The 15568-nt window shown below is 55.1% G+C and overlaps 4 protein-coding genes across 4 annotated transcripts; 1 reads left to right on the forward strand and 3 right to left on the reverse strand.

Moving 5' to 3' along the window:
- Positions 1 to 66: 66 nt before the first annotated feature.
- On the reverse strand, positions 67 to 1664 carry BDY24DRAFT_443076 (BTB/POZ domain-containing protein; the record flags this gene model as incomplete). Its single annotated transcript, XM_076644736.1, has 7 exons — positions 1189 to 1664; positions 1053 to 1116; positions 810 to 980; positions 672 to 720; positions 330 to 583; positions 216 to 235; positions 67 to 97 (listed from the first exon to the last, which is right to left on the reverse strand). Exons 1-7 carry the CDS (start codon positions 1632 to 1634, stop codon positions 67 to 69), a joined length of 1035 nt encoding a protein of 344 aa, XP_076494602.1. The 5' UTR covers positions 1635 to 1664.
- A 122-nt stretch (positions 1665 to 1786) lies between these two features.
- Positions 1787 to 3568, reverse strand: BDY24DRAFT_395868 (uL24 family ribosomal protein). The gene is made up of 5 exons (XM_076641370.1): positions 3546 to 3568; positions 3276 to 3292; positions 2628 to 2740; positions 2406 to 2489; positions 1787 to 2128 (listed from the first exon to the last, which is right to left on the reverse strand). Exons 2-5 carry the CDS (start codon positions 3289 to 3291, stop codon positions 1928 to 1930), a joined length of 414 nt encoding a protein of 137 aa, XP_076494603.1. The 5' UTR covers position 3292; positions 3546 to 3568; the 3' UTR covers positions 1787 to 1927.
- A 533-nt stretch (positions 3569 to 4101) lies between these two features.
- TRS85 (Trs85p) lies at positions 4102 to 9779 on the reverse strand. Its single transcript, XM_076641371.1, has 18 exons — positions 9659 to 9779; positions 9456 to 9557; positions 9190 to 9358; positions 8566 to 9034; positions 8328 to 8473; positions 8019 to 8169; positions 7711 to 7920; positions 7474 to 7605; positions 7159 to 7362; positions 6803 to 7064; positions 6537 to 6715; positions 6092 to 6470; positions 5843 to 6021; positions 5645 to 5770; positions 5481 to 5572; positions 4790 to 5401; positions 4624 to 4713; positions 4102 to 4541 (listed from the first exon to the last, which is right to left on the reverse strand). The coding sequence occupies exons 3-18, from the start codon at positions 9321 to 9323 to the stop codon at positions 4220 to 4222; spliced, it is 3687 nt and encodes a 1228-aa protein (XP_076494604.1). The 5' UTR covers positions 9324 to 9358; positions 9456 to 9557; positions 9659 to 9779; the 3' UTR covers positions 4102 to 4219.
- Positions 9780 to 11794: 2015 nt separating this feature from the next.
- On the forward strand, positions 11795 to 15114 carry CUS1 (U2 snRNP complex subunit CUS1). The gene is made up of 11 exons (XM_076641372.1): positions 11795 to 12020; positions 12454 to 12582; positions 12672 to 12803; positions 12915 to 13027; positions 13113 to 13201; positions 13289 to 13481; positions 13617 to 13811; positions 13919 to 14027; positions 14107 to 14161; positions 14298 to 14662; positions 14808 to 15114. The coding sequence occupies exons 1-11, from the start codon at positions 11835 to 11837 to the stop codon at positions 15057 to 15059; spliced, it is 1818 nt and encodes a 605-aa protein (XP_076494605.1). The 5' UTR covers positions 11795 to 11834; the 3' UTR covers positions 15060 to 15114.
- The last annotated feature ends 454 nt before the right edge of the window (positions 15115 to 15568 follow it).

A 15568-nucleotide genomic window follows, 5' to 3' on the forward strand; every position in this document is an offset into this window, starting at 1 on the left:
AGATACGACTGAGGGAAGACGAACGAAAAGCGACGTTACTGATATCCGAATGGAGGTCGTAAGTCGTTAAGTTGAAAGACGGAGGGGCGGGGCGAAGCTGAGAGAAAGCGAGAATAGCAAAAGGAAGCATCAGCTGGAGTTGCGTCGAAGGAAGCGAGAAGAAAAGGCTCACCAGCTTGGCGAGAAAGGAGCAAGATGAGAGCGTTCCTTCTCACGGCGAAAGAGACTCGTCGTACTGTCGAACAAAAGAGCAAGGGTCAGCCGAAGATTGGGCGAAGGCAAGTTCTCGAGGTCGAAGACGGATCGACTCTCTCCTCCAAATCTATCACAATTTGCCACTCGCAATTCTTGTGCCCGTCCCAAGACTGGTCCTTGATCATGAGAAGAACAAGAGCTCTGAAGTCGAGATGATTTCTCTGTAGCTTCAGGGACCAGTGGGTGGTCCATCTTCGTTTGATGGCGGTGCGACAATTCTGTCCGCTGCAGGTCGAGTGGTGGAGCCTAGGCTCCCAAGGCTTGAATTCATCGAAAAGATCCTGCTGAGGTTGAAGACCTTTTTGTAGAACGGTGAAGAGTTTGACGACTGTGAAAACAAAGAAAGGAGGACGAAGACGCGTCGATTTCGCGTTACCTCGGAGTCTGCAGCTGAAGTAGTAGAGAGCGAAGCTCACGGTGATCTTTGGCAAGCCCTCTGGCCTTCCAACCAGTTTCGCTCTGCTCCTGGACGGGATCGTTGACGAGATCAGCGAGATCCGGGCTTCCTTTGGCGAGGAGGTACAGTAGAACGCCTTCGGAAGAGCTTCTGGAACATCGAACCTCGTTCCCAAGTCGAGGATATCGGCCAACGTCCTAGGATCGAGATCGTTCAACAAGTCGGGATCATCGAGATCAGTGCGATCAAAAGAGGGGCCGAGGAGGTCGTCGACTGTTTTGACGAGGAGATCTTTGGCGTCGGAGAGGAGAGAGACGAACTCGTAGTACTGCCAAAGGACGAACGAAAACGATATACTTAGCGTCTCAGAAGCACTCGACTGAAAAGATGACAAACACACCTTGTCTGTGAGAGATAGGAGACCGTAGAGATCATCGAGGGTGTTGTATTGAAGAGCGAACGAACTGAAGGAAGAGGAAGGGAGGTGAGCTCGCCGTCCTGCACTCCTCCGTCCTTCTTCAAGCGGCAAGACTCACACTCCGTTGACAGCGCGAAAAGCAAAGTCTCCCAAGCCGGAACTGAATCCTGAGGCAGCTTGACCGTCGAGCATTTCTTCTTCTTTCCAGGCTTCTCTTGCTCCTCGTAGTCTTTCCCTCCTCCGCCCGAACCCTTCTGCTCCAACCTCCAGCGACCCCTTCTGATTTCCTCCGACCTTGAACATATCAGCGAACACGTTCGACCTCCTTCGAAGAACGGATCGGTGAACCTTGAAGTCTGTCTGCTCGACTTGGAGAACGAGATTCCCGTCCGAGAAATGGTATCGAGAGGAGCGGGTCCGCAAAGGAGGAGGAACGGGCGAGCTCGACTTGAGCTTCTTTGAGGAAGTCGATGGGTGGACAGCGGTCAGTTCCTCGTTGGATGCGTCCAAAGACGGAGAACGGTCTCGTTTGAGAGTGGGATCGGAAGGGGAAGCTGCAGACATGGTTCGAGGAGGACAAGGAGGAGAGATCGTCGTGGTTGAAGGTCAAGAAGAGGAAGCTCAACTTTGAGCCCTTCTCCTTCCCGTCTTGACGACCTAATCTTGCTCGTCCTCCAACCTATTACTCCAGAGGTGTAAAGAGCCACTCAAAACAAACCCGTCCTCGAGCTCACTTCACACACAAAGCTCCCAGTAAACGTCGTGGCTCGCTCGCTCTCTCCTCCCATCCTCTCTCTCTATTCGTAGTAGCCCATACATCATCAGATCCTCGTTCCAGCGAAAAAGCGAATCTACAATTAAGCAGACACCTCAGCCTCGGTGCTCTTGGCCTCTCCAGACTTCCTGTCCTTTCGGGCGAGGAGGGTCTTCCTGTCGGCGTCGAGGTGGAGGGCGGTGATCTGGAGGTTGGAGGGGTGGATTCCAATGGGGACGGTGGCTCCCGAGGACTTGTCGATGGTAAGTCGCTCAATGTGAACAACGAACTTGGCTCGGTAGACCTGAGAGGCGAGGGAGGGGAAGGAGGAGGGCGACCGAGGAGGAGGTGGGAGGACAGAAGCGAAGGGTTCGTTTGAGAGGGTGATTTGGCGACGCGAAGGAGAATGGAGGTAGAGTGGTGATTGTTGTGATGGTGGAGTTGAGGGGAGAGCGATAAGTGTGGTGATAGAGGAAGGAAGAAGGGAAGGAAGGACGAAACAAGGTCAGCTTTTGCGATTCTCGTCCTCGATCCCCCTCTCCTCCCAATGAAGCTCAACAAAAGCAGAAATCAAGACGAACCTGGACGACCTTTCCCTCCTTTCCCTTGTACTTTCCTCGGGTGACCTTAACCTCGTCGTTCTTTCGGATGGGGAGGGCTCGGGCCTGTCGAAAGAAAGTAAAACCCAAAACGGAACGAGGTCAGCTTGAGCTCTCTTCTCCTTCCTTCCTTCCTGCCTTTGTATCCTCCAAGCTCAGCCCAAACTCCTACCACCACTTCGAGCACTCGAGACAAGGACTCACGTTGTACTGCTCCCTGAGCTCCTTGGAAAGAGTGGTGCTCATGATCTTCCTTCGGATGGAGGAAGGGGCATCGAAGTGAGCCTTTCGGGACTTTCGTCGGGACGAGTGGATGTCTGTTCCAGAGGGCAAGAAGAAAAGGACGGAGAGGCAAGATCAGAACTGATCCTTCCGTAAGAGCGAGTCGGAGACGGATGTGTGGTTGTTTTGAGTTGGTGTTTGGGAAGGAGAGGCGAGGTGAGGTAGGGTCGTTCGAGACGAGGAAGGGAGGGTCCTTTTGGTTGAGGTGAGAGGATCCTGGCGACGAAGGGTCCTGCTCGAATGATGGAGGGTAGGGTGTAGGGTTGATAGACAGTGATGTGTGAGGTTGGCGAGCTCGACCAAGAGGTGTGGGAGGACAGGGAGAGAGGTTGGTGTTGGCTCTTCCAGCGATGAATCGTTCCCTTCCTTCCATGGCCTCTCTTCCTCCCCAACCATCCTCCCTCTACAAGCCAGATGCTCCCTCCTGTACATCCCTCTCCTCTCCATCGCCTGCTCCTCGAAAAACCGGCATGGTTTCCCCCTTGCCTGAAGCAATCCATGCCCAAGCTCAACTCCTCCCTCCTCCTTCAATCCTTCCTTCGTCGAACCGAGACCAGTATGGATACGTACCGGCGTTCTGCTTCATTCTGATGAGAGCGAGAAGGCCAGTAGAAGGTAGAGGAGTGGACGAGTTGAGATTTGAGGTAGGGCCAGAGGGACGAGGGAGGGAAGGAAGGGTGAAGGTGAGGTGAGGTTGAGAAGGAGAGGAGAGGGAGAGGGGACGAGGATGAACGCAGAGTTTGAAGGAGAAAAGGGAGAAGGACGAGACAAATTTGTCAGTAAACGTATAGAGTGCAGGAACCGGATGGACTTGAACGTGCTAGCAAAGGTCTAACGCACTTTGTCGAGGAGGAAGAGGCTGAGGGAAAGGGAAGAGAAACGGGGAAGGAGACAACGAGAAGACTTTTTCGAGCCCACCTGCGGGCCTCACCTCCCCTCCCCTTCCTTTCCTCTTTTCCCTCTCCTTTCCTCCCAGTTCCTGTCTGCGGCTTGCAGGGTCGAGATCGAATCAGCTCTGGTATGCTTCAAACTCGTTCCGCCCGAAAAGAAATCTTTCGAGGGCTGGGAAACTCGAGGTTCCGTCGACGCGTCTCTCAGCCCACCCTTCTTCCCACCGTTCCGACTTGCTGCCCTCCTTTCGCTCCTCAGTTACTGCCCGCACGATTCACTCAACTCAGGTCGAGGGCTCGGAGGAAGGAGGTGCAGCGGCGAAGGGAGTTCTCGACTTGGGTTTGGACGGGAGAGGCGACAGAATTGAGGCGAAGGCGGAGATGGTGCTGAGATGGTGCTGGAATGGAAAATCGCTGAGCATGTAGCGTTTGTACCGATAGTTTGGATGCCGATGTGGCTAGTTCATCGATTTGCGACTCGTTGTGAAGGAACGAGTTTGAGCAGCCCGCCATTTCTCTTCGTTTTCTTCTTTCCCTTTCCTTCGGAATCCTAGGACACCCTCGTCGTTTCAACTACATATCCACGCATCTGAACCGAATCTATATATCATTACCCGTGCGAGATCAAGCCTCCACCGTTACCAACCCTTCTCCCTCCTCCTTCCGACGCGCCGTCGTCGGGCTCTCCTCCAACACCTTCACCCTCTTCTCCTCCCTCGGGACCTGTTCGAACCACTTCCTTCCCTTCCACCCGTCCTCATCCCCCTCTCCAGCGTCTACAACGCTCGTTTCTTGACCCGTCTCAACAGCGAGATGCCATCCAGCGACGTTGTAGATTCCCGGACGAGCTGCGACGAAGGACGCGTTGAAGAGGGAGGAGGAAGAGGGTGGGATGATGGCTTGATGGCTGAGAGAGCCGGCGAAGGAGGGTTGGAGGAGGCTGGTTCTGTGAAGGAAGAAGGATGGGAAGAAGGTCAGGATGGGCGGTTCGGAGGCGAAGTGAGGAGAGGGTGCGAGAGAGGACGAACGGAGGTGGTTCTTGGATCGAGAAAGTGATCTTCGTCGAGAGAGTCGTTGAGGTGTTGGCGATAGAGAAGGTGACTGGAACGAGGCAAGGTCTGAAGGGGAAAGAACCAAGGTTCGAAGGTCAGCAAAACAACAGAACATCGAAACGCGTCGAACGATCAAACTCACCCGTTCCCGAAATCCCACCCAACCTGCTCGCCCCCAACGACCGAAACCCTCACCGGATCCTCCTCCAACCCTAATCGTCCACCAAGAACACTACTAGCCAAGGCCTTCTTAGCCGTATCCGTCGCCTCGAACATACTCCTCACGACCCTCTCTCCCTTCCCTCCGTCCACCTCCAACCCAAGGAAGATGCTCTCGCTTGGTCCAGGAGTCATCCCGCTCACGAGCAGATACCCTGATCGGCTTTGAGATGGGATCTCCCAGAAGAGGAGGATGTCGAGGTCGCGGGGTTCGAAGAGAGGGAAGATGTGAGGGAGGTCGGAGGGAGGGATGAGAGGGTACTGGGACGAGAGGAAGGAGAGTCGGGAGTCTCGTTTGGAGGTTAGGAGGAGGGGAGGAAGTGATGACGACGAGTCGGTTTCTGGTGGTGGTGAAAGTAGAAGGTTGATCGAAGAGGGGAGGGAAGGTTTGACGCTTGAGCCTGCGAGGAGTCGTTGGAGTTTGGTTGCTGTGAACTGCATGTCTTGACGAGGTGAAGTTGGATCCGGAGATGATGGGGAGATGGTGAGGAAAGATCGATGAGACTGGTTGGTCGAGAGGAGAAAATTCGAAGCGCTGAAAAGGAAGAGAAGAGGACAGACGCTCAGTCGTCGGATCGAAGAGCAAGGGCAACAGCACCTCGAATGAGACTCACGAAGAACGACCCCCAGGAGACGATATCTCCCACAAAGGACTCAGTGCCGACACGTGAGATATCCGAACAGGATCCGACGAAAAAGACTCGACCTGGAAGAACGAAGGGGAGGAGGCGAAAGTCAGCTCGAGCCGTCCCTCTCCTGTCAACTCAACGCGACTGACCTCGAGGGCGAGCAAATGGTTCCCAGGACGAGAGCTACTAGGACGATGGTTAGCGTGGACCTGCACCACTGGCTCGACGTTGAGAGTATGGGCGATGGTCGAGGAGAACGTCGTACTTGACTCGTCCTGTGAAGAAAATGCGAGACGACGAGGTCAGTTCGAGTCGTTTGGTTGACGAAGAGGGAAGACGTTGCTCACGCAAGTCTCGTAAACGAAAAGAAGGAGCAGCTCCTCAGCACCGAGGTACTGGCCGTGGCAGAGAACCGAAAGGGAGAGGGTCTCTCCTGGCTGAAGAGCACCGTTGGGGAGATCAACCTCGGACGGACGAGTAACGAAGAGCTCGTTCGGTATCGAGAGTCGAGACGAGCTTCCTGAAGCTGCGAAACGAAGGAAAAAAAAGCCAGCTCAATCAGCTTCGTTAGGAGAGATGCAGAGATGTAAGCGCACCTTTCGAACTCGACCCACCGTCCCCATTCTCTCCTCCCACCGAAAGCACACTCGGATCGCTCACCAACACCCTCAGATCCCTCAACGCCGCTCCTCCGGTATTTCTCACCTCGATCATCACCGTACTCGACTCTCCCTGACCCAGCGCAAGCGGCAGTCCATCCAGCGAGACAGCGAGGTTCGGACGAGGAGGACGGATCGAGACGTCGAGGGAAGTGTCGGGAGCGTAGGTGGGAGTGAGTCGTTGGGCTTTGGTTGCGTGGAGACGTTTGCCTCGTCGAACGAGAGGTTGACGACAGGGGAGGAGCTTGTGGAAGGCGAAGATGACGTGGGTGAATTCGATGGTTTGGATGGTGGAGGCTTTGACGGTGAGGGAGATCTGAGAAAGAGGACGGGTAGAGGTCAGCATTTAGTTTTCGAAGAAGAGAAGGGACGAGGAACCCACTCGACGAGTCTCTCCAGGCTCCAGTAGGATCTCAGGAACGACCTCTATCTCAATTCCTTCGGGGACGACCTTGGGTAAGGAGTGGTCGTTCGAAACGACGACGGCTTCGACGGTGACGTTTCCGAGACTGAGAGACGCGTCGAGAGGGTTGTGAGCGACGAGTTCAATGAGGAAGGGTTCTGTTCAACGTCGAAGGAAAAGCGAAAACGAAAGCGAGTCAGTTTCGAACCGTCGATAGAGAAAGGGCACGAAAGGAATCAACTCACCATCCACCGACATGATGTTCTCCCCTCCCGAATAAAGCAACTCCCTTGGCTTCCTCCTGCTACTACTCGACTCCCCACCGTTCGACAAAGGGTACCCAACCTCCAAAAACCTTTCCTGCAGCTCAGCCCACTTCGGATCCGTCCCCTTGTGTGAGCTCGTCCCGTTCAACGACCGAATCGACGTTCGTTTCTGATCGAACACAGGTTGAGGGAGTTCGTCGGAGAGGGTGGCGATCTTTTCTGGGTTCTGGGTCGAGAGGTGCTGCGAGCGAAGAACCCAAATCAAAGAAAGGAAGGAGGTCAGTTTCGGATCGAAACGAAGGAGGAAGGAAGGAGAGGAAGACGACGCGACTCACCTCAAAAGCCAACACGAAATCCTCCAAGAACGCCCCTTGTTCCCCCTTCAGCAGCCGCACGAAATGGTTCACAGCCAGATCCGACTCTCCCATGGTGTAGGCTTGGCGTCCGAGAGCGTGTTCGACGTGGGTTTGAGCTCGAGTCCAGGTTTGTTTTCGGTAGAGGAGGATGGATTGTTCAAGGCAGCGGCGAGAGAAGGATTTCTGGGAAACGAGACGGAGGAGGCGAAGAAGAGAAAAGGACGTTCGTCAGAAGGAGGTTTAGGACGAGAGGGAACAGAAGAAACGGGAAGGGAGAGAGAAACGACGACTCACCTGTCCACACTTCTCGTACCTCTGAGCAGCCATGACGAGATGGAAAGCGTACCTCCTCATCGCAGGTCTTGGCAGCCTCAAATCCGCCAGAGCAGCCTGCTCCAGAAGAATCGCACTCGGGATTTCCTCCGCCTTGAAAAACCAAAACGACGCTCGAATCAGCTCTCGCCTGATTCTCCCTCTGCCCTCCCTTTTCCTCTCCTCCAACCCTTCCTCGAACTCGTTCAGAAGACTCACCTCCCCAGCAGCTCTCAACAGCGCAGGCCCCATACTCCTCCACTCCCCAATCGTCCTGTAACCCTCGTAGTAAAGCAGCGTCGATCTCATCGCGTCGAGTTGAAGCGTTCCTCGAGATTGGTAGGTTAGGACGGCTTGTTCGAGGAAAGGATCGACGTCGAGACGGGTTCGAGGAGGGGTGGTCATGATGATGGAGAGGCCGAACATTTCCTACGAAGCGAAAGAAGAGCGGGAGGGAGATCAGTTCGGAGTCGTTCGAGGAAGAGAAGGGACTTCGAAGACGGGCAGTCTGAGGAAGAACGACGCACGTTCGCACCAGCTTGGTATCTGTAAGCCTTATCCGCCGCATAGTCCTTCCTGATCGAATCGTACACGGACGCAGCGAACCGGTAGTCTCGAAGGACGAAGGCGAAGTCGGCCAGTCGACGGGAGGTGGCTTCGGCGGATTGATGGGGGTAGCTGCAATGAAAGGAAAGCCCGAACAGCAACAGACATGAGAGCAAAGAGACGATGGAACGAAGGTGGAAAGGGAGGGAGGGAGAGAGAGAGATAGACGCGTCAGTTTCGAGTCTCGTTTCGACGCGTCTCGAATCGACAAAGAAAGCTCAAGCACTCACTACCCCTTCGAAACATTGAACCCAGCCAGCCCACCCGTCCCACTTCCACCTCCTCCAGCAGCAGGACTAGCCGGTCTCGACGATCCAAAGAACTTCCTCCCTGCTCCAAACAGTCGACCCGTCAGGCCTCGACGGGAGGAGGCGAACTTGTCGAACGAACAAACACGAGACGGAACCGAGCGTCAGTTCTTTTGTTTAGTTCTCAAACCCTTCGGTTAAACGACTCTCGCCAACTCACCAACTCGTTCCACTCCCCAACCTTCTTCTCCATGAACGGCACCAAACTCTTCACGGCCATCTCCCTCACGAACCCTCTCAAACTCCCCACGTCCACGTCCGTCAATCTCCCCCCTAACCACACCTCTCCTTCTTCCTCCCCCCCTTCCTTTCCCTTCTCCTCCTCCTCCTCCTCCTCCTGCTCTTGCTCTTGCTCATTCCCCAATCCAAGCGGATGATCCTCTCCCTCCGCCCGCTTTGTTTTCTTCGGACTGGGTGCGGGAACAGGAACGGGCGTCGACGGCGGATCGATCGGACTAGGAGGAGGGTGGGTATTGGTTAGGACGGTCGTCGGATCCGAAGGAGGGAGGTTGGAGTAGAGCTGGTGGAGGAACGGCGAGGAAGGGAGGGTTGGGGAGAGCGAGTTGAGAGGGAGGAGCGTGCAGTGCAGGCCGTAGGTTCGTTTGATCGAGGAGAGGAGTTTTTGGGCTCTGCGACGACGGGAGGAGGAGGTTTGTTTTGTTTTATTTGGTGAGGTGAAGGATGGAGGAGGGGAGGGAAGGGGAGAGAGGGAAAGAAGAACGAGGAGAGGAGTCAGAAGCGAGACGCGTCGAAAACGAACTCAACGACTCGTTGACACACTCACTCCTCCAGATCCACGCCTCCTCCTACGTCGTGCACGACGACAAAGTACCTGAGCACGCTCGGGTCCATGAAGGGTCGTTGGCCGTAGAACTTGGATTGGTTGAGCCGGTCGTAGAGTTTGGCCATGGCGTTCATGGGGTCTCGGTTCGAGGAGGAGATGGCGAGGATGACTGGTGGAGCGAGAAGAAAAGTGGGTGAGCTTGGTGGGTGAAGGCTGGGTGGGGACGTAGGAGAGTGAGAGAAGGAGGGTGGTGGGAGAGGGCTCACCAGCAACAGGATGGTTGAACGTTTCGTGTTCCGAGACCGGTCTCGTCTTGAGCACGACGTCTCGGAACGTTGCGTACCAAGGGGTCAAGGTTTCGATGCTCTCTACAAACCACCACCAACAACAACAACAACAACAACAACAAACAACAAACAACAAATCAGCTCTTCTCCCAGCCCTTCATCTCTCTCTCGTCCCTACTCACTCCCTAAATACCTCTCCCCGACGCCCTCCACCCCTTCCACCCTCTCCACCTCCACCTCCTCCTCCCACTTCTTCGCACTCTTCGAGATGATAGCTCCTATGGCATCGAGGACGAGATCGGTCTGGTCGGTTGCCGGCGAATGGACGGGAGCGCGTTCGAGAGCGTCGAGGGTTGTGAAGCGGAGGGGGAAGGTTGGAGCGGTGAGCGTCGCCAGTTGGGAGGTTCGAAGGGAGACTGCGGAGGGTGGGGTGGGGAGAGAGAGGGTGGGTTAGTGAAGGGAGATAAGATAGGGGAACAGATGAACGGAGGAGAGTGTGGGTGTGAGCTCGGAGGGAGGGAAGGAAGGGGAAGGTGAGGTCGAGCTCGCATCGGCTCTTTCCCTTCTCCTCTTCCCTTCCTCTTTATCTCAGAAAACTCCGAGCACCGAACCGAGAGTCAGCCCAGACGCTCCGACCTCTCTCTCCGCTCATCTCGGTCCACACCTCTCCTTCGTTCCCATCGCCTCCTCCTCTCTTCCTCTCGGCCGCTTCGAGCTCAAACCCTTTTTCCCTCCCTGCTTCCCTCCCCACCCCAAACCCTCCTTAAAACAAGCCCGACACAGAGATAACAGGGTCTCAAGTGATCCAGACGGTTACTAACCTCTCTCCAGCCCTTTCTCAAAAGGTCTCAGCACCTCGGCGAGATTGTTGAGTCCGTTCTTTGAGCAGATGGCGTCCACGTCCGGAGAGGAAACGATCGCGATCAAGGGCGAGAGGGAGGACAGGATCGAAGGGGTGTCCATGCTGAAGAACCGAGAGGGCCGAATGGGTGTTTACGAGGGGCGAAGCTGGGGAAGGAGAGCGAAGGGAGGGAGGAAGAAGGAGAGCTGAGGTGAGGGACGAGGGCTGAGAGCAGCTCGAGCTCAAGGTCGTTGAGCTGGCAGCTGAGCTGGTGAGGAGAGCTTTTGAGTTGAGTTGGGTGAAAGGGGATCCTCTGGCCAGAAGAGAATGACGGGCCGAAGAGAAGGAGAGAGGAGAAAAGGAGGTGATGGAGGAAGAGAAAGAAGGAAGGAGAGGAGGAGCGAGCTCGAACGAATCGAGTCGAGCGACGGTTGCGATGGGCGGAGATTTGGCGATTTGGGGGAGAATTTTCAAAGGAGAAGGGATTTGGAAATGAATAATAATGTGAGAAGGAAAAAAAAAACATAGTTGGGTGATGAGAAAAGGAGGGACGAGAAGAGGAAGAGAGGAAAGGGAGGGTTCCTTCACGACCGACCCGAACGCACGTCTTCCTCCTCGAAGCCATGCCACAACAGGCTTGATGAGCTTCGCTGGAACTAAAAATGAGAGGATAAGACGCGATGAAGCTTTTGCTGTGACTTTGGAGTCGTCTGCAAAAAAATCGAAGGCAGGAGAGAGGGAGGAAGATGGACGCGACGCGATTCAGGATCCGGAAAACGAGGGACGCTCGGCTTCTCCAACAGGAGAGAAGGGTACTAATAGCTCGATGTCCAAAAAGGAACAATGCCTTTTGTGTGTTGGTGTGAAGCTGGCGTGGGATCGATGCAGTCTGAGGCAGCAGGAGAGGAAGAGAGGAGACAAGACGCGTCTCCGAATCAATCCTTTTCAACGAAGCGAGGCAGGGACCGAAGCGAAAAAGGATTGGCTCAGTCTATGAAGAAAAAAAGAAGAGCTCAGCTCCTAGAAGACATACGGCTGGAGGGTGAGTCGTTTGCTGTACGAGAAGATGGAGCGGAGGAAGAGATTGGAGCGACGTCGAGATCCTCTCGCCGTCTTTCGTTCTCACTGTTGCTCGGGCAAGACTGCGACCCGACGAGCCGATGAGCTTGAAAATGGACCAGAGAGTGTTCGAAGGACGTAGAAGTCGAGGTTGAGCGAACTGGAGGAAGCTGAGGAGAAGGGAACGGAGGGAGGAGGCAGAAAGGTTGAGCTCGACGCCTTCTCTTTGTTCGTTCGTTCTTCCCTCAAGAACAAAAGCCTCACACGTTTATCTCACCAATCCTCCAACAGGTCTCCCAACCCACTTGCACGAAAGATCTGCAAAAAGAGCTCGTCGTGGTCAAAAAACTCAACTTGCCTCCGCCCTCCTCTTTCAGCTTCACCTTCAGCTTCCCGCCTCGCCCTCCCCCCTCCTTCCCCCTCCAACGACCACCACTCTCCGTCTCCCTTTCCTCACCATGCCTCCCCCCTCCGCGCCCAAAACGAACGGCATTGCCTCTGACAAGAAGTCCTCCAAACCTTCTCGGAATCAACTCAAGAGGGAGAAGAAGAAGGCGAAGAAGGCTTCGGCTGGAACGGAGGTCGAAGGGAGCACGACGGGTGCAGAGACCGAGACGGAAAGTGAGATGGAGAGTGAACTTGAGGTGAGTCAAGAGGAGACGTAGACGTGCTGTTGGTTGGGGGGTACAGAAGGTGGGGGGGGGGGGGGGGGGGGGGGGGGCAGGGGAGGATGGAGGAGAGAGAAGGAGGGAGGGAAGGAGTCGTGGGAGGTGAGGTTGACGTTGACGTTGGGAGGTCGGAAGGTGGATTTGGAGGGTTTGGGAGGGAGCATCCAAGCTCCACAAGGATTGGGAGAGACCATAGGACAGTCCATACCGCCTTGGTTGTTCTTATGGACTCAACAGGGACGGGTTGAAGACAGTAGAGGTCGCGAGATGACCTCCTTCCTTCCCTCCAGCTCGTCCTCGACCCTTCCTCTCCTCGTCGACAGCAACACCTCCACGCACTATCTACTACCTCGATTGCACACCTAGAAGCACGTATACTGACTGTAGCTTGTCGCTTCCTTCCGCACAGACTCCCTCCTCTTCGGTGAAAGAGTCCTCTCCCATCGACGAGTTCGCCAACCTCGACCCGTCGGATCCAGCTCTCGCTCAGTTCTCTGCTATCTTTGAACGCTTCCAACTGCCGGAAGCTGCTACGGAGGTGTGTCTTCCGCCCCTTTACTTCTATAGAACGCTGCTCGTTTCTTTCGTGCAGAGCTGACCTCTCTCCTTCGCCTTCGCTTGAATCAGGTCGACGGGATCGGAGGAGACGGAAAGTCTGGAAAGGGAGAGGTCATCTATTCGGATGACGAGGACGAGGACGAGGAGAACGAGGATGAAGAGGAGGAGAAGATCAGCAAGAAGAAGCAGAGGAAGCTTGCTGTGAGTCCAACTTGTTCAGCTTCCTTCTCCTTCCTCCCTTCTCCTACTTCGACCGTCCCTCGTTCGTTGGACGCTGACCTTGCTGCTTTGTATGTGGTTGTATTTTCTCAGCGTCTGACGGTGGCAGATCTCAAAACTCTCGTCTCTCATCCCGAGGTCATCGAATGGACAGATCCGACAGCGAGGGATCCGAGGTTGTTGGTTGAGCTCAAGAGTTACAGGAAGTGAGTCTCCTCTCCCAGTCTTGCCTTCCCTCGAGTCCCTCGAGAAGCACCGAGCTGACATCGCTCGACATCTCTTCTACCACAGCACCATCCCCGTCCCCGGTCACTGGTCAGCAAAACGAGATTACCTCCAGAGCAAGCGAGGAATGGAACGTCCTCCCTTCCAACTTCCTTGTGCGTCTCTCTCCCTCCCTCCGCCTCTCCTCACACCGTTCACACGTTTTCTTCCAAGCTAACTTTGTACCTTGTGTCCATCTATAGCCTACATCGCCGACACCGGAATCGCCACCCAACGAGACGCCATCAAGGATAAGGAGAAGGATCAATCGCTCAAGCAGAAGACTCGAGAGCGGGTTCAACCCAAGATGGGAAAGATCGACATCGACTACCAGAAGCTCCACGACGCCTTCTTCAGGTTCCAGACCAAGCCCAAGATGTCTGCTTTCGGAGAGGTGTGAGTTTCAGCGTTTTCTCGTCCTCGTCGTCACGTCCCTTCGCCTTCGTCCTCCTTCCCTTCTCGTTCGAGCTCCTCTCCTTCCCTACTTCATCGAAATTGACCCGTTTCTCCGTCTTGTTTTCGATCCCACAGGTACTACGAAGGAAAAGAGCTCGAAGCCGACGTCAAGGAGAAACGACCTGGAGACCTCTCCGCCGAACTCATCGAAGCCCTCTCCATCCCTCCCCTCGCTCCTCCACCCTGGCTCATCGCTATGCAACGGTTCGGCCCCCCACCAAGTTATCCTTCCCTCAGGGTTCCTGGGTTGAACGCTCCTATCCCTGCTGGGTGAGTGTTTTCAACTCTTCTTTTCCGTCTTCGGCTCGACGCGTTCCGTGTCGTCTTATTTCGAAGCTGACCTTGCCTTTCCGTGCTTTGGGTGATGGGTGATACAGAGCTCAGTGGGGATTCCACCCTGGAGGATGGGGAAAGCCTCCTGTGGATGAGTACAACCGACCGATCTACGGAGACGTGTTTGGAGTGGCGGCGCCTGTTGAGTCGGAGGTGAGTCGTCTCTAGCAGACCTTTCGAGTCGGTTCGAGCGGCCGATACTGACTGTCCTTCACCCTTTTTTCCGATCCAGTACGCTACCGCTATCGACCACGAACTCTGGGGAGAGCTCGAGCCGGAGGAGGAAGGTTCGTCGCGCCTCTCGTCCTTTCCCTTTCTTCGTCCCTTTCTTTCCGTCTCGACGTGAAGTTCAACGCTGACCTATCTTCTTTTCTCCCTTCTCTTATCTTTCCCTCTCCTTCTCATCTCTTCCTCTCTCCACAGACGAAGACGAAGAAGAATCCGACGAAGAATCCGAACAAGGCGAGGAGCTCTTCCCTTCCTCCGCCCCACCAGCAGACGGACTCGAAACCCCCTCCGGAACCCAATCCATCGTCTCCACCGTCCCCGGAGGTCTCGAAACTCCCGAGTTCCTCGACATCCGAAAGGAACGAGAACTCTCGTCGAGAGCGGGAACGGAGAGCGTCGAGTCGTCGGCGGGACCTGCGGCGCCGAAGCAGCTGTACCAGGTTATCGAGGAGAGGCAGACGAACGTGAAAGGGTTCATGGGGAGCGAGAGGGGTTACGATGTGCATGGAGCTGGGAATGTGGGACCGAGGGTGTTGGGGCAGGAGGAGAGAGGGACGAAGGTGCGTTTTGGCTTCCCTCTCTTTTCTTTCTTTTCCTCGAGCGTCGCCGCTGCTTTCATCCTCCAACTTCCTTCGAACCCCCCAACTAACTCCTACTTCTTCCACTCCCCTCCACCCTCTCTCTCGTTTCTCTTCTCCCTCACAGCGAAAGGCAGGAACCGTCGATCTCTCCCTCGACCCGGAGGAGCTCGCCAAACTCTCCAAGGAAGACCTCGCCGCTCGGTACGAAGCTCAGCGGTCAGCCTCGTCGTCCATCGGGGGAATCCAGAAGGAGGATTTCTCGGATATGGTGGCGGAGGAGATGGGCAGGAAGAGGGCGAAGGGTGGAGCTGGGAAGGAGTCGGGGAAGAAGGGAGGGAAGGGGAAGGAGAGGGAGGAGGAGAAGTTCAAGTTCTAGGTCGTGTCTTTTCGTTTGTTTCGATCTCGGATGGGAGTTGGTGTACTTTTTCAAAGGGGTTGTTTGGGAAAGAAAAAGAGAAGCGGAGGGAGAGGAAAGGGATGGAACACGATCTCTTCGACGCGTGTTTGTCGTCCTCGAACTTCGCCATCGAGATCTGCTTTCCAGTGAACACTCCCCTCTCACTTTATACTCCCGTGAGCTGCTGACTCTTTCGCGTTGCGACTCGAAAGCCTGGCCATCGCGGTTGAGTTCAGCAAGATAAACTCGAAAAAAAGAGAGGGAGCAAAACAAGAATCCGAGACCCTGAAATCGCCTTTTGACGCCTCCCTCCTTTCCTTCCAACAGCCACCATCGATGTTCATTTCATTTCTCGCCCCTCCTCGGTCCAACCTAATCCTTTTCGTCTCAGCCTTGCAAACACTCTCGAGGCAGAGAAGAAATCGACATCGCCTTCACCTCCTGCGAGGAAGAAGGAAGAGATCGAGGTTCATTGTTCACGACCGGCT

Source organism: Mrakia frigida (assembly GCF_051309035.1).
Source record: "Mrakia frigida strain ATCC 22029 unplaced genomic scaffold BDY24scaffold_25, whole genome shotgun sequence".
In the NCBI taxonomy this organism is placed as follows: Eukaryota; Fungi; Basidiomycota; class Tremellomycetes; order Cystofilobasidiales; family Mrakiaceae; genus Mrakia; species Mrakia frigida.

Coding starts and splice junctions, on each gene's coding strand:
- BDY24DRAFT_395868 (XM_076641370.1), bottom strand. Junction 2,490..2,627: donor AGCTCAGGGAGCAGTACAAC/GTGAGTCCTTGT, acceptor TTCTTTCGACAG/GCCCGAGCCCTCCCCATCCG. Junction 2,129..2,405: donor AGGAGGGAAAGGTCGTCCAG/GTTCGTCTTGAT, acceptor CTCGCCTCTCAG/GTCTACCGAGCCAAGTTCGT.
- CUS1 (XM_076641372.1), top strand. CDS start 11,835: ATGCCTCCCCCCTCCGCGCCCAAAACGAACGGCATTGCCTCTGACAAG. Junction 13,202..13,288: donor TCCTCCCTTCCAACTTCCTT/GTGCGTCTCTCT, acceptor GTCCATCTATAG/CCTACATCGCCGACACCGGA. Junction 13,482..13,616: donor ATGTCTGCTTTCGGAGAGGT/GTGAGTTTCAGC, acceptor TCGATCCCACAG/GTACTACGAAGGAAAAGAGC.
- TRS85 (XM_076641371.1), bottom strand. CDS start 9,323: ATGAACGCCATGGCCAAACTCTACGACCGGCTCAACCAATCCAAGTTC. Junction 7,363..7,473: donor GGTACGAGAAGTGTGGACAG/GTGAGTCGTCGT, acceptor CTCGTTTCCCAG/AAATCCTTCTCTCGCCGCTG. Junction 6,716..6,802: donor GAACATCATGTCGGTGGATG/GTGAGTTGATTC, acceptor GACGTTGAACAG/AACCCTTCCTCATTGAACTC.